Source organism: Podarcis bocagei (genome assembly GCF_964188305.1).
Source record: "Podarcis bocagei genome assembly, chromosome: 9".
NCBI lineage: Eukaryota > Metazoa > Chordata > Lepidosauria > Squamata > Lacertidae > Podarcis > Podarcis bocagei.
This window is the reverse complement of record NC_138134.1, coordinates 5,830,144-5,855,824: the sequence shown is the minus strand read 5'-3', so window position 1 is coordinate 5,855,824 and position 25,681 is coordinate 5,830,144. Positions and strand designations below refer to the sequence as shown.

Below are 25,681 nucleotides of genomic sequence, written 5' to 3'. Positions count from 1 at the left end.
ATTTATATGCTGCCCATCTGACCAGGCGCAGGCAGGAAATGCTCTACCACCAATTCAGCATCTTTTACATTTGGCACAAAATGCAAGCCCCACTGGGACTGGTTCCAGCTGAGTGAAGCTGCCAAAAGTGCAGCTTGCCTTTGGCACTGAATTTTTCAGCAGGAATCGCTGCAGATTAATCAGGTGATTTGACAGGTATAAGTGCCCCCAACACCTATCAGAAGTGGCCCCTGGAAGGTGGGCTAATCCAAGATCCAACTGGACAATGGGATGTAGCCAGTGACGCTTTCCCACAGATGGAACGGACTCATGCGATAGGGGTGTCAGAGAAAGGTCAAGCCATGCTGTAGGAATGAAAGGCTGCTTGTACAACCTTGGATACTGCCAGTATATATGCAATACTTACTTGGTTTTAATTAGCAAGAGCTTGCTTAGAAGGGAAAGGCCTACAATGATTCCCAATTACTTCAGAGGCCAGTGTGCTACTTGCTTGCAGTGCCAGGATAAATGTTCCACATGCTATGAAAAAATACCGTTATTTCAGAGCTGCTTAGGTCTGGTGGACGGAGTTGAATTGTCTCTCTTTTGTATGTGTGTTTATGGGATTTTATGCATCTATGCATATATTTATATTCACAAACATAGGACAGGATACAAATGTATCACATTATTCTTCGGCATATTATAAAGAAAGTGAATGGCCAACTGCATGTCAAATTTTGTTGGCAAACAATAGTGAATTAAGAGTTCCAGACACTATACCTTCTGACACCAACAATCAATTGCTGCCCCAGGAAAACCCCCTCCAGTGATATCCTGTGGTTTTGCTGCTCATCTACAAACAGTGCCAATTGAGGAGAACATTGCATTCCCTGTGTGGTTATCTTCCACATTTCTTTCAAATACCTTCTTCCAAAGTCACATTCTTTTTCTAAATAAACATCTGTCAGCATTTGGTATACTTTTTTCCAACGTGAACATTCATTTATAAGGAAATGCCTACCTGTGCAGTTTGTGTTTTCCCCCTCTTAGTAATATACCCACACATAAGATGCACAACACAAAATGTAAAATATCTCTAGTTTCCTTCTGTACAATATAAAACTGTTTATTTAAAACTTTTTTCTTTTCATTGCCTTCCAGTCTCCTTCCTGCTGAGCAAGACTCCTGAAGAGTTGTTTCACTTTTCTTTTTCTTTCTGAATCCCTGAAAATTAAAATAAAATTACTTTTATTTTGGAACTACCCGTCCAAGGAAATTTTGAAAGATATATACAACCTCTGATACAGTTTTAACTGAACTGGTGGATATAAGAAATCTGCATCAATCACCTCCACCTTTCAAAATTTATGAGAACCAAATGGTCCCCCCCAGACCACCTTACATTTCTGGTTTTCAAATGACCTCATGTTTTCAGAATTCATAACAGTAGGTGATTCTTCAAAGACAGGGAAACAAATCCCTGACAGAGATCAAACCATGCTCTATAAAGGCTGAGTGCATATATCTTCCTCAGCCCTGGTGAACAGCCTGGATTCAGAACAGGAAGGAACCTGACTGCATGTTAGATATGAGGATTAGTGCAGTCTGTTACTTCCTTGTGAGTTAGTGATTGCTGGAAAAATATAAATAGGGCATTATCTGAACTGATAAAAGTTTTGTATCTTGCACTATAAAACATACAGACCATCTAATGAAGGGTTAGATTTCATCTGAAATCTGGTCTATTTCTACATTAAAACCATTGCAATAGATCATCTTACTGCTATCTCTCAGTTATCTCAAGGATAACAAATTTAAACCAAATTTAAATTTAAAAGAATATATGCATTACCTTTCCATGTTTTCTGCAAGCTGCATTCTAGCAAGGAATTGGTTATCTTTGCGGATCTCACGAACAGCTCCCTTAAATTCACGTTTGTGCTTATGAATTAGCCGTTTTCTTTCCTGCTCTTTCTTATTGCTTTCTTGTTTTCTTCCAAATTCCAGGCTGAAATTATAAAGTACATTATCTCAAACACACTTTTCTGCTGGACTTAACTGGAAATTTTGCATCAGGACCACCAACACTGCACACATATTGAGGACATCGTTCATAGCATAATAATCTGATCCACTTTTATATGGTTTAAAATATGTAAAGTTAAAATACAGCAGAAATATTTCTACATTATATATAAACTGTTATTTTTAATTTATGTAGCTTCTTCCAGCTATTAACAAAATTGTTGTGCAAATAGGTGATGCAGCCCCTAAAAATGCCTTTTACAAGCCAGTAAATTAAAGGCATTAGAATAAAGTTACAGAAATAAACTGGTGTTTCACAGTAGCAGCAGCAGCAGTAAAGTCACAATGCTTTGCAATTACCTTTCCTTACCTAGCACTGTTTTAGTAGCATCTAGTGTACTAACCCTCAAATTAACCCTCTGATATACATAGGCGCATATCTACCAGAAGCCCCCCTAGGTTTTTTGCACACCTCAGGTAGGCTTAGGGTAGACTGGTTAAGCACTTTGACTGAGGCTGCCCTATGGCTAGATCACATACCACACTGGCTGCTTTGAAAGCACGAGAAACCATGCAGGAAGGCAAAATATGAGGTTAATTCTCATGCTACCCAAGGCAAAATAATTATTACCAGCCACATGGTTCCCAGTTCAAACATTAATGATTCAAGATAGGATGCAACCATCGGAGCTTAGCTATATGTCTTTAGCTTTTCTTCCTAGTCTCATCACCTGAATTAATTTCACATGGGGCAATAGACACTAAGCAATTATGTGCATTAAACAGAGCTATTAATTAAACTTCAATTGTTGAACAGGGTTTGTCATGGATGCAAAGTGTCAAATTTTATTTGCAACACAGGCAATCTCCGTACATGACCCTCAGCAGTATTTCTTCCAGAGCTAGAGATACTCACACTTTCACTATTTTGGGTGTGAACAGCTTCAAAGGCACTGGCTTTTTCTTTTCACACACCAAGGGACAACGTTGCCCTTTGCTCTCCAGCTGTTTCAGAACACTGTCAAACAGCTCCTGAAAATGAAACTCTGCTTTAAAAAGGCCGTTGAATAAAATGCAATAAAACAAATACACAGATACAGTTGTAATATAGTTAACATATGCTAACAAAAAAGTGTTAGTGAAATTGTATCTGAATTTGCCTGCCGCTTTCAAAAAAGTTTTTGATAAAAGTCTTCCAGCAAAAGATGCCCATGTGAACTTAGCGGTCATGAAATAAGAGGATATAGGTCCTTTTAGGGATCAATAACCAGCTAAGGAACTGGAAGCGGAGGGTAGGAGCAAACAATTCTTGCAATGGAAGCAAGCAGGCAGCTGGGGTCTGTATTGGAGTGATACTGATGGTTCATACACAAGCTGGTGTCAGGCAGTCAATGAAGCAGCCAAGTTTGTAGATGGCACCTAATTAATCAAGATGTGAAAATCCAAGTGGACTGAAAAGATCTCAAAGCAGATCTCTCCAAACTCTGAGAATTGGCAACAACCCGGCAAATGTGCAAAGTGTTAGAGACTGGGTCAAAAGGCTAACTTTCCAACAGTGTGAGTCCATCAAAATTGTCAGTGACTAAATAGTGGAAGATAGCGCCATGAGAAAGGTAACTTAGTGTGCAAATTAACAAATTTTTAGCACGGTATTTGCCTTTTCAGCATGCTGATTTTACATTCATCTGTGGTGTAATGCATTTGAAATACCACACACAGTGCTGATTATCCCACCTCTAAAAGGGCATTGTATCAGAGGTGGAAAAAGCATAGGAAAGGGCAACCAAAGTAGTCCAGAAGATGGAATACCACCTCTCAAAAGGGCAGGCTAAAGAGTTTGGAGCTTTTTGCTAATAGGGGGAGAACTAAAGGGGAGGGAGAGATTCACAGAACTTATATATGGTGTGGAGAAAGTATTTCTCCCTCTCATAATACAAGAACCTGGGGTCACACAATGAAACTGACTGACAAAATCCAGGGCAGACAAGATAAAATCCTTTACACAACACATAACTGACCAATGGAATTCATTGCCACACAGTGCAGTGATGGTCAATAGCTCAGACGCTTTAAGGAGGATTAGACAAGTTCACTGATTGTAGTTCGATCAGCAACCATGGAATGAAGGAGTTGCACAGAACCTCCCCTCTGAATTCTAAAGCTGCTAATAAAAAGCCCACTTTGATTATTAGTTTGGTCACTTGCTCTCAGAAATTCTGTCAAGCAGTTTGCCTTTCCACACTGACAATTTTTGAGATGTCTAGCAAATGAAAGGACTGAGTGTACAATCTTTGAAGGTACCACAAATGTTTCTATTGGGTGTTTGCCCCACAGAATGCTTCACAGACTGAAACTCAGTGAGGCGGCAGCATGTCTTACCTGCAGGTGGTGAGGGTACCTAATCATTGGCATCTGTGTCCTAAGCAGCGTTTGGATGGGCTGCATTATTTCACTGAATGATGGAAGTGATCCATATGTAACTGCGCATCTCTTAACCAGGTCCAGGCACAGGTCTAAGCATGATAACCTGTAAAACAATTGGTAGTTGCCATATCAAAAGCTTAACAACAACAACAACAACAATCTTTATTATGGTCCAGAGACCCAACAAAACATTACAAATCAATACACAGTTCATACAGCCTACCTCCAGGTTAATCAAGCATTTTGTTTAGAATATAGGGCTCATTTGTTCTTGCAACCACAGATAAAAACTTTGCCACTGCTTAAATGACAAAACGGGCATTGCAATTTTAATGAAGAATTTGGAACAGTTAAAATATCTACTTTTGCCCCACAATTAGCTGAGAAAAGCCATAGCACAATTACAGGCAAATGTTCCCAAAGTGAAGCATTTTCTTGCACTCCACACTGCTGGTGTGCAAAGCAGTTCTGTTGACGGTTTCCCCAACCCAGTGTAAAGTCTTGGAAGTGCTCAGAGCTGTCTGACTGGTAAGGAGAGACAAAAATGAACACTGCTACTTTTAAATTTCTGTTCTTCAGCCAATGAGCCCTGTTGGGCATACATGCCCTCTGTGGGCATGCTAAAAGGTAGAGACTGGCCCACAATCTTGCAGTGACCTTGTGCCAGTAAGCCCTTACATACAAACTCCATGCTTTATCAGGTCTATTTACACTATTATCACATTACATTTCACTCCACCTCCCTGGGTCTTAGGGACTCTAAGGATTAGTGTAGGACTGCTTGCCCCTTGCTATCAAAGTTTACATCTTCTACATCTTTATCACGGGAAGGCTGAGGTCAGCAGGAAGAAGAAATTACGTGTGGTGGTTGTTCCTCATCACACCTGAGGGCACTAAGCAATGCGAAAGAGATTCCTCTAAGTAGCACCCTGCAGCCCTATTTCTGGGTCTGCACACATAATCCCCAAGGGATGTCCCCATGGAACTTCCTGCCCCACATTTCCTGCAGTTGGTATGGGGGCTGGACAAGATGGGCTCTGAAGTCCTTCAAACACGTATGTGTCTGTGAAAAATAGGACTGAAGCTGTCCGGAGCACACCTAAAGCTTTCCTGAAGCGGCAATTCATCTGCAGACACCTTTTACTCTCCAACCGCTGCAAGGCTGCACTCTCTGGCCACTGAAGACTATGAAAGGACTATTTCTTCTGATTTGCTTGATAGTGGAGTGCTTCATAGTAGTTTAGTCAGCTACCACTAACCAATTTCCTAAAGGCAAGGTGAAATATTTTGCCCACAATATGATTCTGTGTCTGTTGCTAAGGGACACAAAAGACAGTTATTTTATACTAAGTATTTATGCACTGGATCTATATCAGCAGGAACACATTCTAAACACATTCTAGCTTACCGCAGATGATTCATGCCTGTTCTGTCGTCTTTAGATCTAGTTATAATATGGAGTGGAAGATGTTGTTTTTGCCAGGTATCTGCATCTGCTTTGTCAGTGACAACAAGCAAGTCTGAGCGTTTTCCTAGTGACGCAAAAGGATGTACCAAGGTATAACCTGGAAGAGAAGAACACACTCAGAGATTAGTTTTAATATTGCTGAATATCTTATGGTATGGTAAATTTCAAAATAGTAAGAGACAGAATCACAGAATTCTAAAAATGTTCTGATGCACTAAACCAAGTAGACACAGAAGGGGGGGGGGGAGAGAAAAAACATATATGCCTATTCTCCCCAGTAACCATACCTTGAACTTCTTTGTTTGGTATAGCCATGTAAAGAACTCCCAGGAGAAAATTGACAAGTTCTGGGATGAATCTTCGAGATAAGGATATATATTCTAGGAAGAGACAGCACACGAACAATCCTTTAACAACATCTTGCACTGTTGTTACTGTGCACTAAAGAAAAAATAGCACACACAATTATCAAACACAGAAAACCAACTATTTATTCTAATTAGTCTCAATTAGCAGGTTATCAGTACAGCGGTACCATCAGTTGCAAACAGGATTCGTTCCGGAGCTCTGGTCGCATCCTGAGGAATTCACAACCGGGGGTGCTGCTTCTGCGCATGCGGCAAAACCTGGAAAAATACTTCCGGGTTTGCCATGTACGTATCCCAAAGGATATGTAACCGGAGGTTACTTTTAATTGCTTTAATACATTTCTTTGAATGTGCTTTGATTCCTTGCCTTCCTGGAGGTTAAGAAGCATTCAATGAAAAAGTTCTGGAACCCACTGCAATGTATTGAAACTGAGGTCGGGAAGTCCCAGCCTCCGGTGTTTGAGCTGGCTGCAAGGGGAGAGGCGCTTCACTTCATTCAAAAGAAGGAGGAAGGAAGAGTTCCTCCTCTGGGAACTCCCTTGGTGTTTGCGTTGGCTGCAGAGAGATGGGCTAATCTTCCTCCAAAGCCAGCATGGAAGTGCAGCAGACTGCTGGAGAAGGGACTAAGCACCCGGCCCCTTCTTCGTCTGTCTATTGAAGAGACCCTCACAGGGGTTTTTTTTGGGGGGGGGGAGTGTTGGCAGGGAAGAAGAGGGCAAAGTATGATAAAGGGTCAGGGAATGTTTTTAGTTTCACCAAGCAGAACGGGGATGGAAGGGTGAAAAACTTCAGAAGGGGAGTAGTGAAGAGAATCTTACACAGCAAGAGGGAGATGGAGGAACAGAAAAACAAATGAATCCCGTTGCCTTGCAATCATTTCATATAGAGGGAAGAGTGAAAGAGAAAGTGGTTGGCAGAAACACTGAGGAAATGTAGCCCTGAACAGAAAGAAAAGTTGAAAACCATTAAATTATAAAATGTATCCCAACTCTTGTTGGACCATATTAATGTCCACCTTTACAAAATAAGTCCTGAAAAATAAAAGTTCCAAGGTCTACTAGAAGCCAAGACTGCTTTCACATGTACCGTATTTTTCGCTCTGTAAGACTCACTTTTTCCCTCCTAAAAAGTAAGGGAAAATGTGTGTGCATCTTATGGAGCGAATGCAGGCTGCGCAGCTATCCCATAAGCCACAACAGCAAGAGGGATCGCTGCTTTCACTGCGCAGCGACCCCTCTTACTGTTCTGGCTTCTGAGATTCAGAATATTTTTTTTCTTGTTTTCCTCCTCCAAAAACTAGGTGCGTCTTATGGTCTGGTGCGTCTTATGGAGCGAAAGATCCGGTAACTTGGAATTGACAGCTGGGTGGAAACCCCCTGCCAAAAGGCAGTCTACAATTCCTGTACAGGAGGCAACCATTTTAGCCACATCCAATGTGCAATCGCCAACATGTGGGTCCTTTTGGACCTGGAAGGGGAACAGGCTGTGGTGCACTTATATGCGGCTCACTGACATGCGGGGGTGGGAACAGAACATGCGTAATGGTTCACTGCCCATACATGCACAAGAGGAAGGCAATTTTACAGCCTTGGAAAGTTATGAAGGAAGATGAGACAGTACACCACAGCTTTAGACAGAGAGTACAGAACGTGCAATCGAGTAACTCTTGGCAATCAAGCCCTAATACTTGATTATGTGGTGATGTGGCTATAGAAAGGAACGTGTGTAACCTCAGCAGAATGGACTTGAATGACCTGTGACAGCAACACTACAGGTCTGGCATAAGAGCCCTGGAAAGCGAGATCTGCATTTGTCTGAAGATCTTCTGGCTGAGTTGGGCTGGTAGCGAGCATGCATCGTTGTCTTTGTTTTTTTTATAAAGGGGCACACATATGCTCTAAATGCTATGAAGTGCTTTAACTCCTCGTTCTTGGTTGGAACATTCCTGCATTGCAGTGGTCTCTTTCCCCATACATATGCACACACAGAGATTGCCCTGTCATTCTGACTTGAGGCCCTAAAACTATGCAGAGAGATAGCTATGAAGTTATTATAATTTGCCATTCAGCACTTGCTCATTTACCTATCTCAGAACAGGTTCAGATCTGCACAAAATTACAATCCCTGCACCATTCACCCCACTTTCCACTATGGCCACTAAACCCAGGTACAGTGGTGCCCCGCAAGACGAATGCCCCGCAAGACGAAAAACTTGCTAGACGAAAGGGTTTTGCAGTTTTTGAGCTGCTTCGCAAGACGAATTTCCCTATGGGCTTGCTTCGCAAGACAAAAATGTCTTGCGTTTTTTGCAAGTATGTTTCCTTTTTCTTAACACCGTTAATACAGTTGCGACTTGACTTCGAGGAGCAACTCATAGAACACGGTGTGGTAGCCTTTTTTGAGGTTTTTGGCGATTTTTGAAGTTTTTCCAACTTTTCCGACACTGTGCTTCGCAAGACAAAAAATTCGCTAGACGAGGCACCACTGTAGTGGAAAGGTCTTACAGTGTTCAGGGAAGTTCAGCCTCAAATTATGTCCCCCAAGAGGAAGGAATGATATAAGAACTTTAGGCAGATGGCCTCTGTATATAGTCAAGTGCATTTACAAAGATGGTAACTTTGCATACAGTCAAGTGGATCCATCTTCTTTTAGATGCGTAACTGAAGTTTCAATGGAAATCTTTACACATTTGAACTAGGTTATTATAGAAAGATCGGTGTCGTTAACAATATTGCGGACATACCTTTGTGAGTAGCTGGCTCATATAAACCAAAGATGGTGTTACCACTGGATGCCAGAAATCAGAGGTTGGAAAAAGTACTGCAATAATTTTCAAATATATAAGCTGAAAGGAAAAATATTCAGTCAGTAACAGTGGTAAATTACATTACCAACTGCTCAGTAAGCTGTCTAAGGGGATGTTAATGCCCCATTTCGCACGGCCCTTGCAACAAGGAGCTTGAGTTGTTTTCGTGGGTTCCGGTGCCCTATCGCTGCAGCCATGTAACCATGCAGAAAAGAAATGGCTAAAGTGAAGCAATCGTTTTCCACACCTGCTCGTTGCAGTTCCAGTTTCATAAATTGCCAAAATACCATAAGACCTAGTCGCTCAGAAGCAGCTGTCATGTCCCCAAGTTTCATGGTGCATAAGGGTTAAACTCATTTGTAGTCACTGGACATTCAAGTAAACGTGCTATAGACGCTATACCATAGAACATCCATATGTTTATGCACATTACAATAAAAGAAGTCAACTTCTTTTAAGAAACCACTATTTTAAAAATTATTTCTTAAATTTGTATGCTGCCCTATACCCCTAGATCTCAGGGCAGTTCACAAATAAAACTTGTGCATGTCTCCATTCTACTTTCCTCAGTCAGAAGCAACAGTGAGGCAGTCAGGCCGTCTTGGTCAGTTAGGCTTGGCCCAGCCATAATCTGGCAGAACAGTCCCCCCAGCGGCCATTCCACCAGGCTTTTAATATTTCAGGCAGGACCTCCAACAAAATGTTAGTGTATCCTTCTCACTAACTTACAAGGTGGCTCCTGCTCTGTGTTCCAACCAGACAGCCACAGCACAAATATTTTCAACCAAAAGCTGTACTGAGTGCATTGGCAGAAAGATTTTCTATAAATGCAATAAATAAATAAATAAATAAATAAATAAATAAATAAAGACGTACCATATCTAACCCTGGAAATGCCGCATGACCTTTCACTGCTAGAATTTCTTCCATGTCATGAGCAGCATCTTGAAGGACAAGTTTAACATGATTACTTGCAGCTTTAGGGAACATTTGGCAAAGATCATACAAGGGCCTGTTAACAAGAAGATCAAGTCAGATTTAAGGACAATTTTTAATGGCCTTTTAATTCCTAAAGAAGAATGAACAGCTGAAACAATACACCCAATTTCTACCCAGGAAGCTTATCCAGAAGAATACCATAGTTGATGATATTGACTGTCAATGAGCAGAACTCAACGGACATCTAAAACTCATCAAACCTATTCATCCTGGTATAGGACATTTGGACCTCACTGACTGGCAGGTGTATAACAATTGCCTACCTCCTGGTGAGCTAGAGCACAGCTGTCAACGTCTCCCTTTTTTTTAAGGGAAATTCCTCGCAAGAAAATGGAGAAGTTGACAGCTATGAGCTAAAGGTCTAAGCTGGTAAACATCTTATTCAAAAAAACCTTAGAACTAGGTATTTATAGGTTTTTCCTCATAAAACCAGAGACTGCGTACTACAAAATTGTTAAGATATTTCTCAGTGACTTAGAAAACAGACATGTTCATAGTCTACAGCACTTTATCACTAGAAGAGTCTGAAAATGGGACAATTTCCCACCTGTCAAAACATGGGCATCAATACCTCATAGGTCAGTACTACAGATCAAAAAGGCACGACACATTACAGTGAGGCATGCGAGTTCCTTTGTCTGTTCAGATTTTTACTTTTTGGAGTGGGGCAGAGGGAGAGGAGTGCTTCCAGTAGCAGCCAGGAACCATAGTCTCCGCTTGCATAATTTATTTATTCTATTTCTATCCTCTCCTTTCTCCCTATGGCGCCCAGGGTGGCAATAAAATGATTGCAAATTTCATTTATATAACATTTAGGTAGCTGCTACACTGTCTAGAGTCAGTGATCAGCTGGACATATAAAGGGTGACTTGTAGGGAGTCTGGTCCTGAGCTGCCTAGGAACTTTGTATACTAGTTTCAGCACCTTGAACACAGCCTGGTAGCCAAATGGCAGCCAATGCATTATTCTCAACAGCAGGGTAAAATGATGGCACTATTCTGCCTCAGTGAACAGTCAAACAGCCGAATTTTACATTGGCTGCAGTTCCTGGGCCAAGCTGAGGGATAGCCTAACACAGAGAGCATTACATCTGCACAGCTGCAAGCCATGCCTATCTTTTAAACCAAAATTAAAAACTAGTTGACAAACTGGCTGAAACTAACCTTAGGTCTGGTACAGCTAGGCAAAGCACAGGGAGTGAAATTGTGTCAGCAAAAAGAGCAGCAAATACAATAAAATTTATGTGTGCTGGAGACAATTTAAATTGAAATAAAAATATAATATACTTACATTACCAACTTATCAACAGTTTTCAGTTCCGGAGGTGTCTGACGTGCCAGCTCCCCAACATACTCCAGAAGGAATTCAAACAGTTTCTAAAGGATAGGTTTTTAAAAAGTAAATGAACTTTGGAGTGCAAAGTTCTTTGTTCCCTTCAATTAGCAACCCCCCCCAATGTTGATGTGTGAATAATGTACCTGATCACAAAAACATACCTCTAACTTTGCTTTGTTTCCCACTGCAAGGCTTGGGTGATTAGACTTCCGAATCCGTTCAATTACAAGCAGTTGTTCTTCTGTTGTTCTTCCCAACAATTCAGCTTTAAGTTGCTCATAAGATTCTGGAGCTATTGTAAAAATGAAAAACGTATAGCTATCTTACAAAAAACAAAGCACAAACAATATGCCATAGAGAAATTGAACTATGATTACAAAATGAAGACTAAAATTTGTCCTTTAGCAAGCTGCTACAATAGTTGCCTTTGCCCTGAATCTGAAGAATAGGGGGCCCAGAGCAGCACCTTTCAGGAATTCCTGTTCTCTGGACAGCTTAGTCAGGTGTGATAACTCCTTGAGCTGTAATAGGCTGGCTCTGACTAAAACAGAAGGAACAGGTGACCCTGAAGGCCGGGGCAGCTACCTCCAAGTCTTTCCATCATGCTGCATCTGCTTTTCCTCCTCACCAGGTTGTTTTAATATGGCATCATCATCTTTATGCAGGAGAATGTTGAAAATTAAGTGATGCAACTGCAGCATCCAACCACTTTAGGAATTTTAATAACATGCATAAAAAAACGGCTTTAGGCTTTAGGAGCTCAGAGCACTACCACTCAATTTTGTGCTTGTGAAAAGTGCCACCCACTCAGAGAGCATCAGACTGAAAGTGTGGGGCCGTGGGGAGAACAGAAACACCCTTTGAGGTTTACTCAACTGGGTGTGGTTCAGGAGAGCACAAGCCTAGTGCAGAGATGGCTTTAGTAGTCAGAAGGTGGTAGTTAGCTCACTTTTGTAGTCCTGCCCCTGGTGTTTCCTCCGATTCTGACACAAGTTCCATTGTTCCTCCTCTTTCTCAGGCATCTAATAGGCCAAATTCCACATTTCCCCCATGTTTTGTGGTTAAACCAGAAGGCAGCAATGTAAATGCTGTTTAAGATTTGAACTTTTCAAGAGATTATTTTATCATGTTTTAGATGTTCTTTCTGAAAAACCAGACCACGCTATTTTCTACCAGTGAACAAGGAGCAGTGCTTTCCTACAGAAAGTATCTAATGCAATTTGAATAAAGGTGTTTTTCTTCCTACCAGCAAACAAATATGGCACCTCCAGTTTTGCAGCTTCTCTTTTGGCATCTTGCTTCTTCATATGCAATTCGTTCTTCCTTCCTTCCCTCCTTCCCCTTTTCTGCTCTTCACCAGCAGTGGCTACCTCCATGACCTCCTCTTCAGTTTCAACATCAGAGGGGCTGTCAATATCATCAGCACCAGTCGCAGCTTCTTCATCACTCTCCTCTCCATCACTGCTGCCGTCTTCTCTCTCCACACTCTCTTCCTCGTCTTTATCATCGTCAATATTCAGCTTGCCATCCTATTTAACAGGTTGAGATATATATATCAATCAGAGGAATCTTTAGGCATTAAAGCAGTGTTTGCTTCTCAGTGAAGTCTCCTACTTGTTTGACTGGTGGAGACTCTGGGGATGATCTCCTTGCAAACTATGGGGAGGGAGGCCTTTGAGAAGAAAAACCTGGCAAAGAGTATGGCTCAGAAAATGCCTCCCCACTTACTCTCTCCCTAGAAGCAGTTGAGATTGACATAGCTAAAAAAAGTACAGAAAGTGTCCATAGCAAAAAGGGCAGGTCCACGACCACTCTGATGAACTAGGAAAAAACTGACAGCAAAACAACTTCTCAGTTCTCTCTATTGCTTCCATTCAGTAGTCCAGCTGCTAGGGTGTAATAGAGCACTACCCCAAAAGAAACAACGACTCCATTCCTCTTGAGCCGCAGACCATCTCTGGTCAGACCATCCCTGTATGACTCCCACTGGGAGTATTACTGAATGGGATGGATCCAAGATACAGGGTGTCAGGCTGAGGGAGAAAGCAGTCTTCCCAGGGCACCACCATGACCAGCTGTACAACTACAAGGGATTTTAATTCACGTGCCAGCAATGTTACATACTTAGTCTTCAAAGTAATTTATGTCCCCTGAGGCCTCTGCAATTTGCTCCGAAGGTTGGCATGGCTGGATTGTGATCTTTTTGTTTCAGCTTCTTTAAAAACTCAATGAAAAAACATGTACCTTATAAGAAAGCATACGCCTGTCATCTTTATCAAGGAGGAATCCATCTGCCAAATCGTCAGCTGATATGTGCTTGGGTTTCTTGTCTTTCTCAGGCTCATCTCCACACATTCGACGTAATCTGTCAGTCTGCAATGTATAATATGTTGAGAACAGTAACATTAACAGCTAGTCTGATTTTTTATCACAGAAGGTATGATAAAATTCTGCTACAATGGTGCAAGCATTCAATGAATGATGGAGGCATTTATATTTGTCAGCGATGGGTAACAATATTGGTACAGTGAGCCAGATTTTTATCTCTCTCCACTCTATGAAGCAACCTGTCTGTCAAGCTTCTAATGTCATGACAATGCCAGGCTATTGACAGGTGGACAATCCCCATCCACCTGTCAAAACTGTCCAGCAGGGTGTGGGGATGAAACTGCTTCGTCAGGAACACACTGGAGAAGCAGAACCCAGCAGGTTCACTCCTCCTGGCTGCAGGAGTCTGCTTCACCAGCAGGGACCAAGCTGGGAGAGGACGCAACAGGACTGACCTTCACTAGTCCTCCATCAGCTGATATAAGCTAGGAACATCAGCTGATGGGCAGAGTTTGGGGAAAGAGCCTTTCAGACAAACTTGGCCAGGTTGGAAATGATTATTCCAATAAATTAAGATCTACACAAATCAAATTTAACATAAAACATCTGTTGGTTACATTTATATCTTGTATAAAACGTTCAGGACAGAATACCCCAATTTTCTCCTTATAACCATCCTGTGGTTAAGATGTAGGTTAGACTGGTTTAAGGTCAACCTGAAGTCTAAATCAACACTCTAAAACACCATAGCACTCTGGCTCTCAAATTGTGCTCAGGACTCAGAATAAAACAAAACCAAACAGCGTTAAAATGCCTAAAATCCATGGAAAAACCAACTCAAGAAGCAGCAAAGGGGGGAAACCATGTTAGTGTCTAACCAAAATGAAGCTAGAATTAAGAGGCCTGGAAGTGTTTAGTGGTTACTTGCCCAGCCTCAGTTGGCAGAGGGACCCAGAGAAGGGACTGCATTCTCCAGGTCTGGGCAGGTATATATGGTAGGAGACAGTCCTTCAGCTATTCCAAGTTAAAATATTTCATGGATATTTATGGCATCTTGTATATTCACAGTCACTGAAAACAGTTTATTATTATGTGGAACACAATACACAAACACCATACCTCTAATTGGAGGAGTCTCTTTTGTTCTTCCTTTGCTAATTCTTCTTCTGTTTTCATCCTACCAGAGGGTTGTGCCTTCATCTCAAACCCAAGCTCCCGAACTATCATATCATATTCATCAGGCTGTGGGGGGAAAAATCACAAACAGTAACAGTCATTGTGCTGTGCTCTACGATAGGAACCTTAGAGTAGCCCTGCTGGTTCAGGCCAAAGGCCGATCTGGTCCAGCAGAATGTTCTCACCGTGCCCAACCAGATACATGTGGGAAACTCACGAGGAGGACCCAAGTGAAACAGTGCTCTCCCCAACTGGTATTCAGAGGCAGGCAGCCCCAACAGCGTGTTGAAGAAACTGGACGTGAGAAGGGGTTAATTTCCTTTATGAGTGTAAACTACCCCATGGATGAGCTAATTCAAGGTGCGTGGACAGCCAAGCCAGTTGCTATGGTAATGCCCAGGGCAACAACTATATCTGTGATTAATGTTGTACCAGCTAATTCAATGGTTTCAGGTGTCCGTTAGTCTGCAGTTATATTATAATAATAATAATAATAATAATAATAATAATAATAATAATAATAATAATAATAATAATTTATTTGTACCCCGCCCATCTGGCTGGGTTTCCCCAGCCACTCTGGGCGGCTTCCATAGAAACCAAAAAACACTAAAATATCATACATTAAAAACTTCCCTGAACAGGGTTGCCTTAAGATGTCTTCTGAATGTCAGGTAGTTGTTTATCGTTTTGACATCTGATGGGAGGGCGTTCCACAGGGCGGGCGCCACTACCGAAAAGGCCCTCTGCCTGGTTCCCTGTAGCTTTGCTTCTCGCAATGAGGGAACCGCCAGAAGGCCCTCGGCGCTGGACCTCAGTGTCCGGGCAGAACGATGGGAGTGGTGACGCTCCTTCAGGTATACTGGGCCGAAGCCGTTTAGGGCTTTAAAGGTCAACACCAGCACTTTGAATTGTGCTCGGAAACATACTGGGAGCCAATGTAGGTCTTTCAAGACCGGTGTTATGTGGTCTCGGCGGCCGCCCCCAGTCACCAGTCTAGCTGCCGCATTCTGGATTAGCTGTAGTTTCCGAGTCACCTTCAAAGGTAGCCCCACGTAGAGCACATTGCAGTAGTCCAAGCAGGAGATAACTAGAGCATGCACCACTCTGGCGAGACAGTCCGCAGGCAGGTAGGGTCTCAGCCTGCGTACCAGGTGGAGTTGGTAGACAGCTGCCCTGGATACAGAATTGACCTGCGCCTCCATGGACAGCTGTGAGTCCAAAATGATTCCCAGGCTACGCACCTGGTCCTTCAGGGGCACAGTTACCCTATTCAGGACCAGGGAGTCCTCCACACCAGCCCGCCCCCTGTCCCCCCAAAACAGTACTTCTGTCTTGTCAGGATTCAACTTCAATCCATTAGCCGCCATCCATCCTCCAACCGCCTCCAGTTAGTCTGTTAGTCAATGTTACTTTTGTCCAGTGTTACATCTTGAATTACTGAATTTATTTAGAGCAACAGGAATATTCTGTACTTGCATATATCCGTATATATAAAGCCTACAAGCTGTATATATCTATGTCCAGAACTGGTTTACTGAGCCTTATCTTCTGCAACAGTAAACTATTTGAACCTTTATCTGTGTGGTGAATGGAACTGGGAGCAACTTCCATTTCTTTGGCATAAAAGTTTGCATTAAAAACCTTTAAGTATTTCATTAACATCTATTTTAAGTAACTCCCAAACCAGGAAGCATTATAACAACATTACAAATTTTCTTACATTTAATTCCCACCTATCTTCTGTCATGGAATCTAAGGCAGTGTACATATGACACTGCAAATGACTGCCTAGACCCAGACAGGGCTCACGAAAACCTCATTAGTTTACAATGGAATCCTAAACATGTCTATGCGGAAGTAAACCCCTTTGTGTTCAATGGGACTTACTAGGTGCGGATCAGATTGCAAGTTTACCTACTTACACATCCACCACTGAAACAGTTGAGAATTATCTACAAGAATGAACAAGTTGGTGGCCTGCTCTCTTCACTTTTTTTGAAGGACACAAGAACAAACACTTGATTTTATCTGTAACAGGCTGGATGCCTTCAGAGACATGTAGCTTAACACTTGGAATTTCAGAGAAGGGAGTGTGGGCTATTCCATTAGCTGACACACCAGATGCCTCCGAACTATCCATCTACTGTCACCTACCAACTGCCATTCCATCAGGGTACTTGAACTGTTTCCATGCCAGTTGGTTATTTAAGAACTGTAGCTTTAAGAACTGGTCCCAGGTTTATTTCTTTTTTCTCTTCCCTTTGTATGCAATATTGTGTGTGTGTTTTAGATTGTAATCCTGAGGGCAGAGACTGTCTTTTAAAAAATCGGCCAAGGGGTGTTAAAGAAGGATAGAACTTTTTTTATGTATGCAACAACAGCAGCAAGAATACTTATTGCAAAGTATTGGAAGATACAAGATCTACCCACCCGGGAAGAATGGCAGATGAAGGTGATGGACTACATGGAATTGGCTAAAATGACTGGCAGAATCCGAGGGCAGGGAGAAGAGTCGGTGGAAGAAGATCGGAAGAAATTTAAAGACTATTTACAAAAACATTATAAGTTGTATGAATGTTAAGATAATGCACGACAGAAAGTAACATGGCGTCAGCAATTTAGTTGTAAGATATATGAGAATAAGTGATGTTTAAGAAAAAGATGAAATTTGAAGTAATATTATGTTTAAGCTAAGCAGTTCAGTATATGATAAAGTTATTTAAAATTTGGGACATAATATTTGAGAATTACAAAACAAGAACTGAAATAAGGTAACAAATTGCTGTCTATAATTATATGACTGAGAACGCAGGAAAGGGTGATGTGAGGAAGTCCAAAGATTAGGAAAATATGATTTATGGATAACTGCTTTTTTGTTGTACTTCTTTTTTTCATTCTATGTCTATTTTCTAATTTTTCTTTGTCTTTTTTATTGTTGTATGGTGATGGTATTATATATGTTTGGTGGTTTGTTTTTTTGTTTAAAATTTGCAATAAATATCTTTTTTTTAAAAAAAATAAAAAATAAAAAATCGGCCATATAATTTATAATTTTTGACTGAATAAGAGTAAAACTTAGATAAATAAGGGAGATCCACTTCTGTCCAGAGTTACGGAGTCTGGAGAGAGGAGGATGTGGCAAAGCAGAATCTAGACTATCACCTAAATGCACAGGACGTTAAGAGCAGGGAAGCACGCTAAGAGAACATCACTAAAATTCACAAAGTTTCAGTTTTTCTCTTTAATTCCATACAGGAATTTGCACCACTAACAGGCAGAATACTATTTGAAGTAAAACTGGATAGCAAGTAAAATAAGGCTTACCTTGGGCTTTTCCTCTAGATTTTGTCTCTCCGACTTTGGGGTCTTGTGGAACAGAAAGGCTTGAACCTCCTTCCAATCACTGTTGAGTTTTTCTGTAAGCTCCAACGTATTTTCCCTCTGTGTTTGCCGCTCCCTCTAAACAGAAAAAAGAACAATTGTGGGAAACGGTCTATCATGCAACTAGCCTTTAATGTGCAAACTCCTCTCTTGAAAACACAGAGAAACTGAAATTGCACACAGCCAAAACAGAACTAAATTGAACACTGTATCTCACAGAAAATGGCAAATATTGGTTAACTTGTTTGTTTTATTTCATTTTTTTAATTTCAAAGGAATTCAAATTTAGTACAAGAAACCCAGAGTTTACCTTTTCCAGTTTGGATTTTACTATCATTTCTTCAATGAGCTCCTTCCGTGACTTAGGTTTTTTATCTTCTTCGCTTTCCTTCCCTGTGGTGGCTTTCTTACAGAGAAGTCCACCACCTCCAAAGTGAGCAGCTGTTAATTCCGCTAGAGATGAAAGAATGAAGCTGCTTAGGAAAAGGTCAAATGTGGCTTCAGTCCTAACCCCATTTATTGGAGAAGCAGCTCTACTGAATTCAATAGTCCTTACATCTGAGCAAACATGGTTAGAATTCCACTGCAAAAGTACCAACTAAGCTAGCAATGTTTGTTAAGAACCAAAGAATCTTTTTTTCTGTGTCCTAGGAAACACTGAGGAGTTTTACATGGCATCTCTCAGGGTGGCATATCAAAACATTTCTCCAACTCTAGAGACTGTGTTAAATGAAATAATCAGCACATTTTAAATCATAGCTGTCATTACTCCTAGTCAAAATAGACCCACTGAAATCAATGGACTTAAAGCCTATTGGTTTCAATGGATCTACTCAAAGTATTACTTACGTTAGCTATCACACTATACTTTTAACTTCTGAAAGTAGAGTCTTAAATACAGTCGTACCTCGGAAGTTGAACAGAATCAGAAGCTGCGGAAGTCCGGCTTCCAAAAAAAGTTTGAAAACCGGAACACTCCATTTGGGAGCCGGAACGTTTTACTCCCAAGGCATTCGGGAGCCAAGGCACGACTGTATGGGTATAAAATTAGAACATGTGCCAAATTTTAGTTTCATGTTCAATCACACTTCCGGATAACTGTAGCTACTTGCATCTGAAAAGCTCCACCATTGCAATAAATAGAAAATGTGGTGCCTTATGTAACACACAATTGCCGTATAGTAGGACATACGTACCACTCTGCCTTTTTGACTCTTCTTACCTGAGAGTATTCCTCTTTCTTCAGTGTCGCTGTCACTATCAATAGTATCATTACATTTTTCAATGTCTGCTAGAGAATGGCCATAGTGGGTTAAATCTTCATCTTCATTGAGATTATATATATTTTTCTTTTCATAATTTTTCTGTAACAAAACAAATCAGTAAGTGTTTTTTGTGATCGTTGGTAAAATGTTAATTCCTATCCACGTTGTCAAGACATAGAGATACTGTGCCTATACTTTGGTTAAGCAAAGAAGCTTAGACTTCTGGGTAAGGCCTGGAACGAAGAGAAAGTAGCTCTCTATTTAGAAGGGTGTGTAGAGAGTAAATGTAGAAAAATACATTCCTGACTGCAGCTAAAATGTCGAAGTCAACATACAGTTGTACCTCGGGATGCAAACGGGATCCGTTCACTTAATCTCTGCTCTGTAGTTCTCTTAACTCTTATTCACATACATATTTTAAGTTTCTCAAGTGACTTAGATGTCTAATTTACATATGGGATATGCTAGATAGACCCAACAAAATTCTGCAGAATGAATAAATGATAAAACCATATTGCTGCAGAGAAAGCAAACTTTCAGATGGCTTAACCATTGTCTACCTGAACACCAAGAGCCATGTGCCAGCTTCCAACTCTTCCCTTGTTTCTTCCTTCCTTCTATATACGTTACTCTGCCTACCAATCCCCCACCTATTCCATGTTGTCTTCATTATCACCTTGCTCTTGCTGCCCTTCTCACATGATAGAAGTAATGACCAGTTGGCCTTACGTGCTAAACTAACAGCCTATTTTTCAACACTGCCCTTAAAATATATTTTGGAGTTGGTGAACAATTGCTTATAATCCCAAACAATTAATAAAAGCAGATATAACACTGCCAAAATGGTTTAGCATCAACTCTCCAACATGCTGATAACAGGCAACTCTTACACATCTTTAGTTGGAAATAAATACATTTTAGAACAATAAGACTTACTTTCAATCAACTGTGCATAGGATCACAGTTTAAAGTTACTGGAAATTCTGTTTGGTAAGAGAGAAAGGGAACTACAAACCTCTTGGAGAAGTGGAAAAAACTGATCTTAGTAAAATGTGGAATTAAGGTAGAACTTATCTTCAACTTTGCATATACTATTACTTGATAAAAATACAGGTCAAATGTTCGTTCAATTTAATATTTATTTATAAGAGAACAGGAAACTTCTAAAGAGTTGCTATGTCACTTTCTGAAATTATTTTCATTATTACCTGTTGTTCCAAAGCAAACCTCTTCATCATTTTTTCTTCTGGATTTATTTTGGTATCATATTCCCCAAAACGTTTGTCTTTAAAGACATTGGATTTTTCCTTTTCTTTGTATTCTTTCTGCAAAGTCTGAATACGCTGAAAAAGCAAAATGCCACAATATATTAAGGCAGAAACAAATATTACTCAAACAGGGCACCAATAAGCATTAGCCAAACATGTTACAAACATATATTATTAATTTACAATGCTACCAATGTTTTCGGGCTTTTTAGCTGCTCACCTGCTGGTTTTTAGTTCTCACATCCTCCCCCCCCCCCCGAATTATCCTCTTGACCAAGACGCAAAATTATGTGATGCATAGTTAGGAAACAGGGACGTGGGTGGCGCTGTGGGTTAAACCACAGAGCCTAGGACTTGCCGATCAGAAGGTCGGCGGTTCGAATCCCCGTGACGAGGTGAGCTCCCGTCCCTCAGTCCCTGCTCCTGCCAACCTATCAGTTCAAAAGCACGTCAAAGTGCAAGTAGATAAATAGGTACTGCTCCAGCGGGAAAGTAAATGGCATTTCCGTGCGCTGCTCTGGTTCGCTTAGTCATGCTGGCCAGCTGTACGCCGGCTCCGTCGGCCAATAAAGCGAGATGAGCGCCGCAACCCCAGAGTCGGTCATGAATGGACCTAATGGTCAAGGTCATGATGGTTGTTTTTTTAGTATGACAATATTATTTATAGTGTTTGCTAAAATTAGTTTAATGTCATTTGTAAGTTGCCTTTGAAAGATTTGTATCCCACATCATACCACAACATGGAAAGTTGCAAAATTGTCTGGCCCCATTTCCTAGTAGGCATTTAGCAAGAGCACAATCTACACCTCATGCATTCCTAGCCAGCACAGTCTCCAGGCACAGTCAAGATTCTCTTGCCATCTAAATGCAGGTGATTTTATAGGTGAGTGCAGTCTTCGTGGAACTACTACCTGGGAGGGAGGGGCCCCTGACCAGTTATGAAAGATGAGGCTGCTGAACACTTTGAGGCTGGGGTGTTGTTTAAGAGTTTTGTTGCTGCTAGTGATATTACTTTTGTATCTCTTAGATTTTAGTTTAATTGATGTGGAAATTGAACAATTTAGCTGTGCACTTTTTAATATTTTATTTATGCTTATGCCTACCTTTGCAATATTTGTAACTATGTATTTTTTCAAGTTGTAAGCCACTTTGAACATGCTGTGAATTGTGGAACGGCAGAAGACAAACAAGGTATGTATTGAAGTACTAGCATTATGAAGAGGCACAATGTGAAACATATGCTATTTTACAGCATACCTAGTGGGTTACGAGTACAATTCGATGTGGCCTTACTAGTTGATTTGCTTTATTGGGTTGGCAAGTTTTATTGTACTGAGAGGCACATGCTCAGAACCGCCTCTCCACACCACCTGCCTTTCTCCATGAGAGGTCCGGAAGGTGGCAGCAAGACAGCGGGCCTTTTTTGTGGTGGCTCCCAGTTTGTGGAAAGCCCTTCCCAGGTAGGATCTTCATAATAAGCCATTAGGTGCCTGGCGAAAACATTTCTCTGTAAACAGGCCTTAGGTCGATTATACAATCTGTGACCTTTTAGAAGTGGGCGGTTTATCTTTAATGTTATCTTTCTCCCCCCACCCCCGATCTTAACGTTTCTCTGTGGGGGTTTTTTGTTTGTCAGTCGCTTCGGGCTGCAACGGCCAAAATAAAGCGACGAACAGATTTAATAATAAATCATCATCACGGTAGTCCCGACAAGAGGAGCCCCGTTTCCCCGGCGGCAGCCAAGGGCTCACCTTCTTGTGGGCCTTGGAGCGCGTGACGCCCGGCAGCCCCACGTCGTGCCTCGTCTTCCTGCCCAGGATGTGGAACTTTTGCCTGTTGACCTTCACCTCGAAGGGGTTGCTCGACACCGAGGGGGCGGCAGCGGCGGCGGCGGCGGGGAGGCCCTGAGCCCGCCTCGCCGCGGCGCCACCACCGGCCCCCTTCCGCTTGCCCGCTTTGCCCATCGCGTCTCACACGGAACTCCGCTCCCGCAGCTCTCTCCCGTCGACGGAGCTCACGCGACTCCACGAGCCCCGGAAGCCAGCAGCTCACGTCGCGATAACTCTCGCTCTCTAGTGTCGCGAGATCTCTCTTCCGGCGGAAACGGACCGTAGAGTCGAAGCCGCTTACGGAAAGGAAGGGCGCATCCCAGAATGCCTCGCGCAGGGGTCTTTACGGCTTCCCCGCCGCTTCATTCTCCGCGACTGGGTTTCGGGAGTCCGCTCGCCCCCTGCTGGCGGGCGGAGTTAGGCCTGGCACTGTCCCGCCTGCGCAATCCCTCTGGGAGGATCGTAACCGGCCTGCAAATGGACCAATCGCAGCGGGGCTGTTGTGGGGAGCAGCCCTGAGGGCGGGGCCAACTGCTTCAGACTGGCGACACCTGCGTCCGCACCTGGGCTATAAATAAAGGGCCTGCGCAGCCCTCTTCGCATAGTCTTGCCCTTGGCTAGCTTTAGTCACTAGGTGGTGGTTGAAACTGCCGACTGGAAACAAAGGAAACTGAGGCCAGCTGTCATGGGGCAGCGACGCGTTTACGGAGAAGCCAAGAAAGTAGCAAAGAGAGGATTTCGCGCACGTTTTTTGCGTGAGGGGAAAAAAAACATGCTTCCAATGTCTTTTTTTTTTTTAAGCATGCTAGTAAAAATACAGACAGTGCATTTGCAAGTTGCGAATGAGATGACTATGTCAGCCGCGCAATGTAACCAAACTTTTACTATTGCAGGTTAGCGGGTGGAACTGAAGCCGGTTGGAATTTCTAGCTGAAAAAAGCCTCCCATGTAGACTGAAGCCCTTGTGCTGGCACGGTTGCTCTTTCAAATGTTTAAAACCTTAGAAAAGAAAACGAACATTTTCAGACGAAATAAGGTTTGAGTTAGAAAGAAAGAGACTGTTCCTGCAGCAGCACATTGGGAAGCTCTGCAAAACCCCCACACTTTCAGTTTGCCAAAAAGACTCCGGGACGTAGGATTATTCGTGAAACCAGCTTACTTTTTAAAACAGTTTCTCTAAAAAATAAGTCAACATACTTGTTGAAAAATTGATATTAGCTATACCTTTTTGGAATAATAAATGTCAAAACAAATGTTATTCCTCCATTGCAAGGTGCTGCACTAGATGACCCTTGAGGTTCCTTCCAACTCTAAATTATATGATTCTGTGGCAAAATATAGTTGTATATATATATTTTTCTACATTGTAAATATGGGTCCCTATCTTACTTTACAGTTTCATTCCTGGAAAAATCCAGTAAGTCTCCTTATGTTTATTGTGTTCGTGGTCTGTTTCATCTAACACTTATACTATTTGTTAATTTATTTTGTTGGAAACGCTGATTCTGATCAATGTTGATTGTGATTAATTTTAATAGTATAAATAGTTCTTTTTTATTATGTTACTTTATGTCCCTCAATTGTCTCTTTGCTATTACAATTTTTAATTATTACTTAATCATTAAAAATAAAGAGCATGAATTGTCTGCTGCTGTGTTTGGAAGTGAACACACTACTCATTCACAGCCACTGTAAAATCTACAGTTATACTTCATGTTGCGTTAGGTTCATGTTGTGTCAGGTTCATATTGTGTCTTTTCAGCTTGCGAACGTGGCAAACCTGGAATTATCTACAGTGGTGCCCCGCAAGACGAACGCCTCGCGAGATGAAAAACTCGCAAAACGAAAGGTTTTTTCGTTTTCGAGTTGCCTCGCAAGACGTATTTCGCTATGGGCTTGCTTCGCAAAACGAAGCTTGCCCCGCAAGCTCCGGGGACAGCGGGTCTTCCCTGCTGTCCCCGGACCTCTTTTGAAGCAAGGGGCTGCGGGGAGAAGCAATCTTCTCCCCGTAGCCCCAGGTCCGGGGACAGCGGGAAGGGCAGCGCGTCTTCCCCGCTGTCCCTGGACCTCTTTTGAAGCAAGGAGCGGCGGGGAGAAGCTATCTTCTCCCCGCAGCTCCTTGCTTCAAAAGAGGGGACAGAGCGGCCCTTCCCCTCTGTCCCCGGACGGTGTCCATAGGAACGCATTGATTGATTTTCAATGCATTCCTATGGGAAACCGTGCTTCGCAAGACGAAAAACTCGCAAGAAGAAAAAACTTGCGGAATGAATTAATTTCATCTTGCGAGGCACCACTGTATTTCCAGGTTTCGCCACATGCACAGAAGTGTTCTTCGCGCATGCACAGAAACATTTTGCACACTTCACAGATGCGCAGAAGCGCTCTGTCATACTCTGCGCTTGTGCAGAAGTGCTGCTCTAGTTACAGACTTTTCGGGGTGCGAACGGCACCCTGGAATGGATTGTGTCTGCACCTGTCACTGGTCTTGACAAACTGAGCTTAGGGTAGATCTACGTTATTTAAAGCACATGTGCAGGAGGGCAGCTCCCCCCACAAATCAAGAAAATCAATAAAAATAATGAGGTTTTCTCCCCCCTCCCTAAGCCTGGCTGCACCCATGAAGCACATTGCTTCCCCTAAAGAATCCCAGCAACTGTCATTTGATAAGGATATGGCGGGGGGTGGGTGAGAGAGAGACTCCAAAATATGCTTTGGGCCAGGACAAATCATACACCCAAGCAAAAGTGGAGCACCCTTTTACAAGATGCCAGTCTATCATGGTTGGTCCTGATCATGCATTTATGATAATTTGGAAACATGATAATTTTTATTAACATTATTGTTGTGCTTGAAGGAAAGGGAGGATGCGTGATGTGGGGGTATCCCAACCTTTATTTTGTAGTTCAGGAACATACAAACTTTATTTTGACGTTCAGGGATAGGTGGGACTTTTCTTTTTTAAAGTGTTTTTGAGCAAATAAGGAGCTGGCAACTAGTAACCCAACTCCAGCGAGGTGCTCAGAA

At 42.1% G+C, this 25,681-nt stretch overlaps 1 protein-coding gene across 1 annotated transcript; it reads right to left on the bottom strand.

Moving 5' to 3' along the window:
• Positions 1-1,082: 1,082 nt before the first annotated feature.
• On the bottom strand, positions 1,083-22,807 carry NOP14 (NOP14 nucleolar protein). Its single transcript, XM_081207649.1, has 18 exons — positions 22,580-22,807; positions 20,769-20,903; positions 19,518-19,659; positions 18,606-18,748; positions 18,239-18,373; positions 14,855-14,977; positions 13,652-13,780; positions 12,654-12,936; positions 11,569-11,699; positions 11,363-11,448; positions 9,950-10,085; positions 9,011-9,112; positions 6,187-6,340; positions 5,840-5,996; positions 4,387-4,534; positions 2,924-3,039; positions 1,835-1,990; positions 1,083-1,206 (listed from the first exon to the last, which is right to left on the bottom strand). The coding sequence occupies exons 1-18, from the start codon at positions 22,790-22,792 to the stop codon at positions 1,113-1,115; spliced, it is 2,583 nt and encodes an 860-aa protein (XP_081063775.1). The 5' UTR covers positions 22,793-22,807; the 3' UTR covers positions 1,083-1,112.
• Between the last annotated feature and the right edge of the window lie 2,874 nt (positions 22,808-25,681).

Bases quoted from the DNA above. Each gene is read 5' to 3' on its own strand.
- NOP14 (XM_081207649.1), bottom strand. From the start codon at position 22,792: ATGGGCAAAGCGGGCAAGCGGAAGGGGGCCGGTGGTGGCGCCGCGGCG. The intron at 20,904-22,579 runs GTGAGCCCTTGG...TTGCTTTTTCAG, and splicing joins GCTCCAAGGCCCACAAGAAG to CGTATTCAGACTTTGCAGAA. The intron at 3,040-4,386 runs GTAAGACATGCT...TTTCATTTTCAG, and splicing joins GGTACCCTCACCACCTGCAG to GAGCTGTTTGACAGTGTTCT.